General features: G+C 47.3%; 1 protein-coding gene across 3 annotated transcripts in view; it reads left to right on the plus strand.

The window, feature by feature from the left end:
- The window catches only part of ARMC9 (armadillo repeat containing 9), a 61,308-nt gene that overhangs the window by 14,069 nt on the left and 35,226 nt on the right, over positions 1 to 12,013 (plus strand). For 2 of the 3 annotated variants that reach the window (XM_090284938.1, XM_090284946.1), the window contains 2 exons: positions 3,877 to 4,034; positions 6,388 to 6,486. In XM_090284938.1, coding sequence (XP_090141064.1) covers positions 3,877 to 4,034; positions 6,388 to 6,486 — 257 coding nt within the window. The remainder of the gene's footprint in view (positions 1 to 3,876; positions 4,035 to 6,387; positions 6,487 to 12,013) is intronic. The other variant, XM_090284941.1, reaches the window with a different exon arrangement.

Consider the following 12,013-nt stretch of genomic DNA (forward strand, 5'->3'; position numbering starts at 1 on the left):
CTCGGCAGGCTCTCCATGTGGCCTGGGCTTCCTCGGGGCATGGGGGCTGGTTCCCAGGGTCACTGTCCACAGAAGGGACGCATGGAAGCCATGTCCCCTTTCCAACCCAGCCTCTGAAGTAACTCGTCTCTGCTGCGCTCTCTTCACTAGAAGCGAACGCCTGTGTTCAGTCCACGTTCAGAGAAGGAGAATTGCCTCCCAGCTCCTGATGGGAAGGGGTGTCCAGGCTTTGCAGTCTTACTCTGAAACCACCGCCCACCTGCATCTGTCGGGTCCCAGAGAACCACCTTAGTTCTGGACACAGTCTGCTCAGTCCCTGCTCAGACTTGGTCTTTGCTCTCCCTGGCCCTGGGCAGGGGGTCGGGGGGAGGTGGTAAGAAACTGCTCCCCGTTCTTAGTGTCCCCAACCTGTCGCCCAGCATTCTCCGCAGTTTTGGAGGCCGGCTTTCTGCCCAGAATAGTTCTGTCTCTGACAAGTGGCCCAATTTTGCAGACAAAATAAACATGGTTGGAAAGTGCAAATAGAAGATCTTTTTCTACAGCTCTTTCCTTTGGAGCTTCAGCACGGAGACCAGGATTTCCGAGTCTTCTTCAGCTTGATTTTAAGGGCGTCTTCTCAGGGTAGCCCAGCGGCACTGAGTCTGGCAGGCAGAGTGTTTCTGTGGCTCAATACCTCCCGGTAAGCAGTGCAGGTGATCAGAGATTAGCTCCGCAGAGCACCCGTGCCAGGCCCCGTGTCACGACAGCTGGTGGTCACCACGTGGTCGCCTCCTCCCGAAACCACAGCTACAGTGACCGCAAGGCACAGACATGCCTCTGATTTAATTTAATTCTAGACGCAGGTGGTTTTTTTTAATTGAGTAGTTTGATAACATCATTATTCTCAGTGTCTTGCTAGGACGGTTTCACCAATCAAGTGAGATTTCCATAAGCTTTCGAAAAAGCCAGGAGGAGTTCTTGGAGTGGGGAATTCTCAAAGGAATTACTGTACATTAAAAATGGTGTTTAGAGTAAAAGCTTAGGTTGGCAATACCACATATTGGGTTATCATTTTCACCTAGCCATCTAAAAACGATACAGAAAGAGTATCTTTTAGCATTTCTGGCATTCATTGATTTGGCCCCTTTAGAAAAAGAACCATAGCTCATTTTTCTAGGTTTTAGAGCCCTAAATTGTACTTTTTGAAATGATGACATATTTATGGTTGTAAGTCATAACTTTCTTTGTCAATATTTATGAGTTAGCAAAATAACAAGTTGGTTTATATTTAAATATGAAGAAGGAAGAGTTAATTGTGAAGAGTGGTTAATTTTAGGTTTTTACATGAAATTAGAAAAACAGTTGCTTAAAATGTATCATTTTGTCTTGAGCAACAAAGAGGTCTATAAGATGGAATCTCATCTACTCTTTAAAAAAAAAGCAATGCACCTAAAAAGGGGGAATGGTAACAAAGGGGAGCTTGGCTGCTGGGCTGTGGGGAAGCTCTTCATCGCTTTTGTTAGTTTCATTGCGGCTGGAATCGCAGGAAAACTTGCTGTGACCTTGACTGGCATCCCTTCCCTGTGTTTAAAACTGGGGATGCAGTTATTTGGACTTTTGAAATATGAAGAATCCCAATAAATTTCTCCAGCATGCCTAAGGCAGTTCCATTACAGGCACAGGGACTAAGACGTCACCATTACAGGTTGAGGTCTCGCATGGCCAGGCCCCTTGGCCTAGGGTTCCTTGTCTCAGAAAATGTTTGACAGAGTCAGAGTTCTGGCGAATGCTCCGAAATAAAGTCGGTGTTCAGAGCGGCGACTCCAACAGCTGACCGGTGTGCTCAGGCCCCGCGTTCCCCCCTCCAAGGTCTCAGCAGGGCAGCGTCTCTGGACAGCAGGCCGTTGGCCAGGTGGTGTATTTGAAATGGTCGTACACGTGTCAGCCGATGGCCCTCCCTCCCTCCTGCAGGCTGCTGGCCGGCAGCTCTCCTTTCCCTCGGCTGTGCCATGCTCTGAAATGGTCACCGATTCCAGTTTGGGGTTCCCAAGGCCAAAGTTCCACAAACAGTCCCTTACATGCAGCTCATTGTACAGTGAGTTTCTGCGGGGACGAGTTCCTTCAGGCGTCCCCTCTCCAGAGGGACCACTCTGACGACATTAACGTGTGGGAGGCCGTTTGACCCAGCCAGTGGGCTTCAGTCCTTCGTCCAACATCTGCTGCTTGGTACGTGCTGACCAAGGTCACGCAGATCCTCTTAATACTTGTTCCCACAAAACGGGGTTATCGGTATCCTGATGAATTTTCATTGCTGGCAGGTCTAGTTTATATAATTTTGGATTTCGTTCATATGTAAAGCTTTTTGAAATACTTACTGTAGTAATATTTAAGGAGAAGCTTGATAAATGATTTCCAGGGATGTTCTTCAGAAATTAAGTACTAAAATGTAAACTTGTGCTAGATGACTTTTCGAAGTTACCTTTCAATACTGAGGTTTTAATGGGTGCTAAACAGTAATAATAATTGTTCATTATCATGTGACTATTTGGGGTTTTAAGAGTTAAAATATTTTACTTCTGCACATCAGTTAAAAGCTAGAGGGTTTGACATGCAGGCTGAGGTTGAGGAGGAGTGATCTTCGTAGCCGCTCAGGACACAGATGGGAGGAATGGGTGACTCAGGCCGGTGGCTCTCAAACTTGCAGTGCGTGTCAGCCATGGGGTGAGGTGGGATGTTGACCATACATATACTCAGCCCCCACCCGCTGTCCACAAAGCCAGTCTCTGAGGGTGAGGCTTGATCATCTTCATTTTGGGGTGGTTCTGATGTATTTCAAAGTTTGCATACCATTGCTCTAGGATGTGACCTTTCTGCCGCTTTGTCAAGTGAACCATTTGCATAGAAATACATTTAGGAAATTCGTCACCCCTTTCCGTGAAAGGAAACAATAATAATAGTTACCACTTACTGATCACCCACTGTGGGCTAGCGTTGTGCCAGGCCACAGTGTCCTTCGGGATGATCATCCTTTCCCCCGTTTTATAGGTTAAGAAATGAGATCAGAGAAGTTAAATACCTTGCCTCAGTTTACCCAGCAAGAAAATGATAAAGTAGGGATTGGAGCCCAGGTCTTTATAATTTTAAAGTCTCTCTGGATACATTAAATGTGTTCTAAAACGAAGACTTGAGATATTTATTACACAGAGCCTGGATCGGGGTCATAGTGGGTTCACTTGGGTTTCTCTCATCCAGAACGTAGCGTTACAGGGAAAGGGGAGGAGAGGGTGGGGCAAAGGAGTGCTGCCCATGGGGAGGATGTGGGGGGATTTAAGAAGGAACCCTGGAGCCTTCCGAGGCTGCCTGCTCTAAGTGGGGTGGTTTATGCTTTGTCAAAGTGGCAAAATGAGCACCTGGAATCTTCCAGATTCTGGTTTTCTCCAGCATCACCCAAGCAGCCCCAACCTTTACTTAAAATGAAGGACTCTCCTGCAGTTATGAATTATCCCCCAAACAACCGCACAGAGCAAAAACAGGAAAAGACGCAGGTTTGCTTCAACCATTTTGTGAGCTGATTGTAGAAAGAAACGTTGAGTTTGTTTCTTATATATAAAGAGAAGAACTAAAAGAAATGGTGGGTGTTCGGTCCAGGAAATAGATTTTGTTAGGTAAACCAGAGATGATTCAGTTGAACTACCAAGACAGGAAATAAAAAAATCAGCGATTGCAAAGCACTTTGTAACTAAACGTGGCATGAAATAGAAGTGTCCAACACAAATAGTGTCAAGTTCATTATTATAGCAAAATAGGAAAGTAGGCATGGTACTCGAGAAGAATTATTTTTTAGTCTGCAGGGTTTTTAATTGTTTTGTTCTCACCTGAATATAAATGTCTTCCTAGAAATGTTGCAGCACCTCCACCAGCAGCTGGTGGAAGCGGAGCGGAGGTCAATGATGTACCTGAAGCGGTACAATAAGATCCAGGCGGACTACCACAATCTCATCGGGGTCACGGCGGAGCTGGTGGATTCTCTGGAGGCCACGGTCAGCGGCAAGATGGTAAGGAAGATCCCCAGCCGTTCATGTCTTTTCTAGATGAAGGTGGACCGGAGGCGTAGGTCTTGTTGATACTCGATTCCCGGCCACGCCCAGCCATGCCCCTGCCCCTCTGTTTCACAAAGCCAGCTGTTTATCATGCTGCTTGCAGTATTTTATACCTTTCTTCCTGACATGTTATCTCCCATGTTTTTATTTCTCTACCTGATTCTTTTTTTATTTTTTCCTACCTGATTCTTAATGTTAGCAAAGAATAAATGGGCAACAGAAAAGAGATTATGTGATGGCTTAAAAATAAGGGGGCAGTACCCTGCTGGTAGATTGGAAAGCTATAGATTTTCCTTTCTTTTTTCTAACCTTTTATTTATTGATCTGAGAGCGAGAGAAACCTTGATTTGTTGTTCCACTTAATTACGCATTCATCGGTTGCTTCTTATATGGGTCCTGACCAGAGATCGAACCTGTAACCTTGGCATAGTGGGATGAGGCTCCAACCAAGTGACCTACCTGGCCTGGGCCTAGGCTTTCATATATTGATTTTGTATCCAGCTCTCCTTCTCAACTCTGTTAATCTGATAGATACTTTTGATTGAATTTCCTGTATTCTAGATTGGCAGTCATATCATTTTTGAATAATGATATTTTTGTTTTGCTTTTTCATTATTTATCATAACTTTTTTTTTTCTTAGCGTACTAAGACTGCAGGACATTGTTACATACTGTAATCATGGGCATCTTTGTTCTGTTTCTGACTTTAATGGAATGTCTAATGTTTTACATAATAAAAAGTAGAACATATAATAAAACCTCTTTGTGGAAATATAATTTTTAAAAAATAGATGTAATTGGATGTAATTTTTAAAATATAATCCATTCTTTAAAGTAGATGTAATGGGAGATAGCGGGGAAGGTCTTGCAGTCATTGAAACGGAGGTGGCAGGCGAGGCTGGAGAAAAAGAAAAGCGTGTGTTTGTCTTTTGCCTTCTTTCGTATTAAAAAGTACCTGCCATCACCCTGGAGTGCCTCGTGTAGCCAGGGTAGACGGGACGCCAGGGGCAACGTGCTGCCCAGAGGTGGGCGTGTGAGCCCTGCTGCTGGCGTGTGCAGGCCGAGGCCCGCGGACCCGCAGGCGGGGGCTGACAGGCATCCGGACAGAGAGAGGGGGCAGAAGCTGGACTCTTAACTTGCTTGTTTTTAATATAAAAGAAATATATGCTCATGGTAAAAAAATAAAGAATTGAAACAATTTAGAGGAGTATATAGTAAAAAGCAATGCCCCCCCCCACGCCCGCGCGCGCGCACGCACACACACACACACACACACACACACACACACACAATACCTTAGTGTGACTTCTTTATTGATATTCAAGGTGAACGTTTCCTCCTGTGTTACTCTGGAGCATCTCTGGGCATATGCCTGTGCGTGGGCCCCCAGAGGCCCACGTGCACGCAGCACGCACACACTCACGGGGATCCTGTGTCCCCCACCTCTTCTGAAATGTGCTATTTCACTTCCAATGTATCTTGGAGACCTTTCCCACACCCGCCCCATTCTTGGTAGTGCCTGTACCTTATTCCGCTGTAAGGGCGGACGGTAATTTGTCAGCTCTCCAACCATGGGCATTTAGATTTGTTTGCTTTTTTGGCAAAACTGTTGCCATGAGCATTCTGGTATCTACTGGGTACTTTTGAACGCGGGTAAGATAAGACCCCTTTAAGAGTGGAGTTGGTAGGTCAAAGGCTGTGGGCGCTGATGGCTCCCCCAAATTGTTCCTGCTGAGATTTCAGTAATGGCCGGTCCCCCACCCTCCTTGCCCCCCAGGAGGGGGTCTGAGCGTCTCTTTCTCCACATTCTTGCCAACACAGAGAGGATTGGGGAAGCAAAGCTTAGTGTTCTGGATGTTTCAAGCCCCATTTCTGTAATCATGTAGGAGGCTGAGAGTATTTTCATGTGCGTGTTGCCTATTTATATTTTGTTTTCCAGTCGGTTTGTTTATATCCTTACCTCACTCACCTGTGTTAAGCAAGAAGGTAGCATGATCAAGTTCACTTGTAAGAGAATTGGTTCCAGAAGTCAAAGGAGGAAACGGTGTCAGGAGTAAGGGGTTGATCCAAAGTCTCAAAAGCCACAGAAAATTCTAGAAAACCTTGTAGAACTGATAAGTGCCCAACATTTTTAACGTTTAGAAAGGCATTGGCGGTGCTTTAACTCCCGAGAGCTCCTGCATTAAAGCAAAATGTCGTCTCCAGACCTTATAGAGCGCCCGTTGAGAGACAGCTGGGACGCCGGGTGCCCCTGCCGTCTGCGGGTGCGCCTCGTCCTTCGCCAGCTGACCTCGTGTCCTCTTTGCAGATCACCCCCGAGTACCTGCAGAGCATCTGCGTCCGCCTCTTCAGTAACCAGGTGCGGCAGAGTCTGGCGCACAGCGTGGACTTCACGAGGCCCGGGACGGTGAGGCTCTCTCTGTGCCTGTGGGCTGCCCCCCACCCCTTAAAATAGCATACCGCTGGGGCGCTGAGCTGCAGCTGGCTTGGGAGGTCCAAACATTCCCAGAGGGGAAAGGAAGCTGTTTTAAAAGCGTGAGCAGTGGGAAGGCAGCCTCCGGGGCTGGGGGCGGGGGGTGGGGTGGGAGTCCTGCTCTGCTCTGCACGCTGAAGCTGCTGTGGGCACCTCGCAGGTGCCAATGAGCAAATCAATAGCAACGAAGGAAACTTGATTCTCTTTCTGAAGCATTGGAAGTTGTACGGCTTAGGGCAGGGACTTGCCTCTTTTTCTTTTATAACTTTTTACTTGGAGTAACTGCAAACACAGAAGAGTTGCAAAAATAGCACAGAGACACTTTGTATGCTCTTTTACCCAGATCAACGGTTGGCAGTTTTTTCGTTTGTTTGTTTAGGTTCTCGCTACACAGTCTGTTTTCTGAACCATTTGAGGACAGATTACTGAAGAATTTATTCCTAGGCACAGATTCTTCAGTGCAGAGTGTATTTATTTTTTTCTTTTTCTCTTTGTTTTTATTTATTTATTTTTAGAGGGGAAGGGAGGGAGAGAAGCATCAGGGTGAGAGAGAAACATCCATCGGCTGCCTCCCTCACGTGCCCTGACTGGGGACCGAACCTGCAGCCCAGGCGTGTGCCCCGACCAGGAGTCAGACCACGTGACCTTTTGTTTTGTGGGATGACACCCAACCAACTGAGCCACACTGGTCAGGGCAGGAGTTTATTTCTTAATAGGAATATTGTCTTATATAACCATATGATTCAACTTCAGTAAATTGAATATTGATTCAGTATTCTTATCTGCGCGTGTCCCAGTTGCGTGAGCTGAGCTGCTAATGTCCTTGATAGCCTCTCCCTGGTCCTGGTGGGCCGGGGTCTGCGGCCACGTCGTCCTCCTACCTCTTTAGCCTTCTTGACTCTTGAACGTTCCCGCGGCCTTTCTTCAACTTTCGTGACATTGACATTTTAGGAGAATACGGTTCTTCCCCTCTTTCAAAAAGAGAACATTTCCCTCTCGTGTTGGATGTTCTCGTGTGATTAGATTCGGGGGCATCCCAGGCCAAACTATTACATAGGCGATGCTCTGTCCTTAGGACGGTTCACCTGGATGCATGTGGAGCTGAGCTGGGCTCTTAACCAGGGGAGTGAGTACACAGGGTCTCCCAGGGAAGTTTGCGAAGTTCATGAACCCGTGTATGTGCCTGGAGCTCACACCAGCTGCCGCCCGGTCCAGAGACGGAGTGGGTACAGCCAGGCGCCTCAGATCAGGAAGGAAGTGCCGGGGGTCCTGAGGCAGCCCCGGGGGTCAGAGCCACGACTTCCAATTAAGGGTTTGTGTGTTCGCATTAGTCTTCATAAAAATATTAGGGACATCTGTAGCATTCAAAAATTATGTATTCCCTACCTCATTTTCAACTAGGTTTGAAGAAACGTCCTATTATAAGGTGAGAAAGCACAAATATGAGGAATAAAAAAATAGAAAATGAAAGTAAAGAAACTGTGGTTAGAACTCATAGGAACAGAAAGTAGGTGGATGGTTTCCAGGGGCCAAGGGGAGGGGGGAAAAGAGGATGTATCAGTCAAAGGGTAAAACCTTCCGGCTATAAGATGAGTAAGTTCTGGGGATCTCATGTCCAGCATGGTGATTACCATGAACAGTCCTGCATTATTCACTTGAAAGTTGCTAAGAGAGCAGATCTTCAGGGCTCTCGGCATGAGAAATAAACTGAGACTGTGGACGTTAACTAACCTTATGGTGGGAATCATTTCACAGTATACGCACGAACCCAACCACCACGCTGTGTACCTGAAACGTGTGCAGTGTTCTGTGTCATTCTCTCAGTCCCACTGGGGGAAAACCAGAAATTGCAGGTAACGGAAAATGAGGGTAGGAATAATAAAAGTAAGCCAGGGCTCAGGCCAGTACAAAACTCCGTGCTAAGCCGCTGTGCCCTGGAGAGACAGGCCCGGGTTCGGCTCTGAGCTTTGCAGCAGCTTGTGAGCCGTTACGTGATTTACTTGCACGGGAAGAGGAAACAGTTCCTTCGCATTTGCTATGTAGTATTTGCGGCTTCCGAGTCCTCGTGCTACACCTGCAACCTAGAAAGCACAGCGGTGAGATGAACGCCCGCTGCACATGCCCAGATTAGGCATGTCCGCGTCGCCGAGCTTTCTGATGTACGCTGTAGACCGTGAACTCGTCCCAGGTGGGTGCAGTACTGCTGCCATTTAAAAACTAGTTTAAGCGCATTTCTAGAAGAAGGCGGATGATCAGGCAGCTGCGTCACTTGGTTATTCCGCGGGGCCCAGACCTGAGGGCAGTTTCTCAGAAAGGACGTGGTAACGTGGTGAAGAGCGGACGTCCTTGACCACATCCCCGAGGTGCCTGCACCAGTGTCTTGGAGCTGTGGCTTGTGTGGGCTGCACCACGCACGCTCATAGGATGGTTGAAGCTGCAGGGTCTGTGCTTCCAGCTGAGACATATCCCTTTCTAAAATGTTGTAAAGCACAGAGACATCCGGGTTGCAGAAAAGGAACCTCCTCGTGAGCCCCACACGTCGCCCCCCTGAGCACTGGCTGAGTCGAGTCAGGGCGGAGCAGCGTGCGTTCACGGCCCGAAGTGATGGCTGCTCAGCAGCAGGTGGCCCCGTGGGGTCTGTGTCTAGCAGGACCACTCCTTTCTTCCCTGCCTTCCCTTTAGTGTTGATTTTTTAAAAGATTTTTCTAAGAGACTTTATTTATTTATTGTTAGAGGGAGGGGAAAGGAGGGAGAAAGAGAGGGAGAGGAGCGTTGATGTGCGAGGGAAACATGGATCGGTTGCCTCTCGTGAGCCCCTAACCAGGGACCTGGCCCACAACCCAGGCGTGTGCCCCGGCTGGTCCAGTGCGTGGGACAGCGCCCGACCCACGGAGCCGTACCAGTCAGGGCCCTGCCTTCCGTTTATTAGTTAATTCAGCAAATGTTTAGTTTATTCCAGGTTTGTGTTATCAAATCCCACCCTATCTTGTATACGGAGGACTCCCTTTATTGCCATTTTCTGGTGGCGGAGTGACCATCCAGCTTATTTAAAACGCCTCTCTTGTAAATAAGGAGCAATTTAAAAGGGAGCGGGCAGGGCACAGCTGACATTTTACCACGTTAGAAGCCAGCATTCGCCCAGAGCTAGCCCTGCCGTCCTTCGCCGGCACGGAGCCGAAGGTCCGGATACTCAGCCTCGGAACCCACGGGGAGCCCGGGAGCTCTCCTTTTTCCTTTTTACTGGGCCATTAACTTAGGAACAGGCAATAAAAGCTGCAAACAGTCTTTTATTGTCCCTGGTCGATCTCTCTACAAGATGATAAAAAGCGGATATGGGGTCTTTGTAAAAGCGTGGAACGCTTTATACTTTAGTTGACAAGGCATAGCTGCAGTCGGGTGTGACATCAGGTTTACAACGTGTGACGTGGAAGGTAGGGTGCGGTTCAGGTGGGGGGTCTAGTGACCGAGCTGCTGGGATTTAGGATTTGGAAGGAGAAGAAGGTTGCTTTTTAATTTTTTAAGACAATAAAGTCTGCTTAAGGTCCAAACAGTACCATCAATTTCCAGGTCACTAGGCGGACACAGACCAGACTCGTTTTTAGCACGTCTTGGTCAGCATCTCCTGGGGCACTTGTCGGCCGTGAGCGCTCCCTCCGGTCCGGTCCGTCGGTCCGTGGGTCCATCACACTCCGAAAAGGGGTGTGGCTGGGGCCCATCAGAAAATGGCTGCTATCCATCAAGTTTAGTACATTTGGTATTAGCTTTTAAATCTGGCTGTTAAAAATCTGGCCTCCTGCAACCTCACTCACTGTTCAGAGTTCCGAAGGGCTCAGAAAATAGCTCCCTTCTTCCCACTGAGTTCTGCGCCAATTGAAAAATAGGGCAAAAGAATAAAGGACAAAGTAGCTGAAAATGTCCTGTTGATACCGAGAAAGCTTCTATTGGAGAATATGGATTTTATTTGTAGGTGGGTGGGTGTCCCCTTTTTTTTTTTTTAATCACGTTTTATTCAAGGGTCTTAGGATTTGCAAATCGATAACACAGCTAGGGAATCCTTCGAGCGTTCCAGAGGAGAAAGAAGAGTTGTTTAATAGTAAAAAGCACGTTTGAAATAAGTCAGTCCTGGATGGTAATCTCCCAGATGCCTGCGGGTCTGAATATGAAACATTCTTTCTGAGCACCTGTGGTTATCTTCAGGGATATGTACCTCTCCACACATGAACATTCTTTTTTAAGTTCTTCTCCCAGTGTATCTATGGAATTTAGGTATATCCAGGAAACTGATGGTTTCCTACTTTTGAATCCTGGAATTAAAGAAATGTACCCACCCCGTCATGGACGGCTCTGCCAAGCCCCTCACCACCACCAGGAGCAGAACTGACCCATGCTCTGTGGGCAGGCTCCTTGCCCGGAATAAGGGGTAAGATCACACGGGTGGAGGCCCCCTGGAGGAAACGTCGTGAGTGGGAAGAAATATCTTTCCATTCTACCTGGTTCACACCCAGTGAACTGCGTCCAGACATCTGTGTGCGTTATCAGAGCTGGCTGTCCCATTCAGGTGCTCCCAGTGGGACTGATGATGATGGGGTTAATTTTTTTTTTTTTTTTTTTTTGAGAGCTCTTCCATGTGGCCTCTCCCTGTTTGACTTCCTGTCACCACCTTAATCTCAGGTTTATGATTCAGTAGTCCTTACCAGATTGTCCGAGATCAATCTGCTTTTATCTTATCAGGAATCTAGTGATAAGGAATAGAGGGAAAACTTCTGGCTCAGCACCAGAGGTAGAGTTTTTTTGTTTTGGAGCAAAACACAAACCCCGTCCCTCCCTCACGCTCTCCCCATCTCGTCTTCCTCCCTCAATAACCCTGTTGGCTACGGTTCATTTGCTTCCTTCCAGACCTTCAGAAGTTATATATAACTAAGGGTTTATCACGCGTAGCGTTCTGCAGCTGTCTCCTAACAGAACCTTTTTTTTATGTCTTCCATGTTCTTTTAGCATGTTTATATTCCCTTATCTCCAAGAGTTATAATTTGGAACAGTATGGTACATTTAACCATTGTTCTAGAGGAGTTTAGGGGGCTTATTTTTAACTTTTTGCTGTTTTCACTGATGGCAACATACATCTTTTTTTCAAATTGATGTTAGAGAGGGAGGGAGAGAGAGAAACATCTATTTGTTGTTCACTTACTGATGCACTCATTGGTTGATTCTTGTGTGTGCCCTGAGCGGAAATTGAACCCACAAGTTTGGTGCATTGGGACGACACTCTAACCCACTGGGCAACCCAGCCAGGGCCGGCGTATATCTCTGTGTGCTAAATAGCATTTGGAAGCATCTTGCTCCGTCTTTCTCCTGTTTGCCCCCTGCTTGCATGGGGCAAGCATGATGCGGAAACAGTCTGCCCGTGGAAATCTGAGCGTAGCCCCCTGGGTGACTCCCGGGTCCCACTGAACGGCACCTC

The sequence above is a fragment of the Furipterus horrens genome, unplaced genomic scaffold (assembly GCF_987537825.1).
Source record: "Furipterus horrens unplaced genomic scaffold, mFurHor1.1.pri manual_scaffold_1, whole genome shotgun sequence".
Lineage (NCBI taxonomy): Eukaryota > Metazoa > Chordata > Mammalia > Chiroptera > Furipteridae > Furipterus > Furipterus horrens.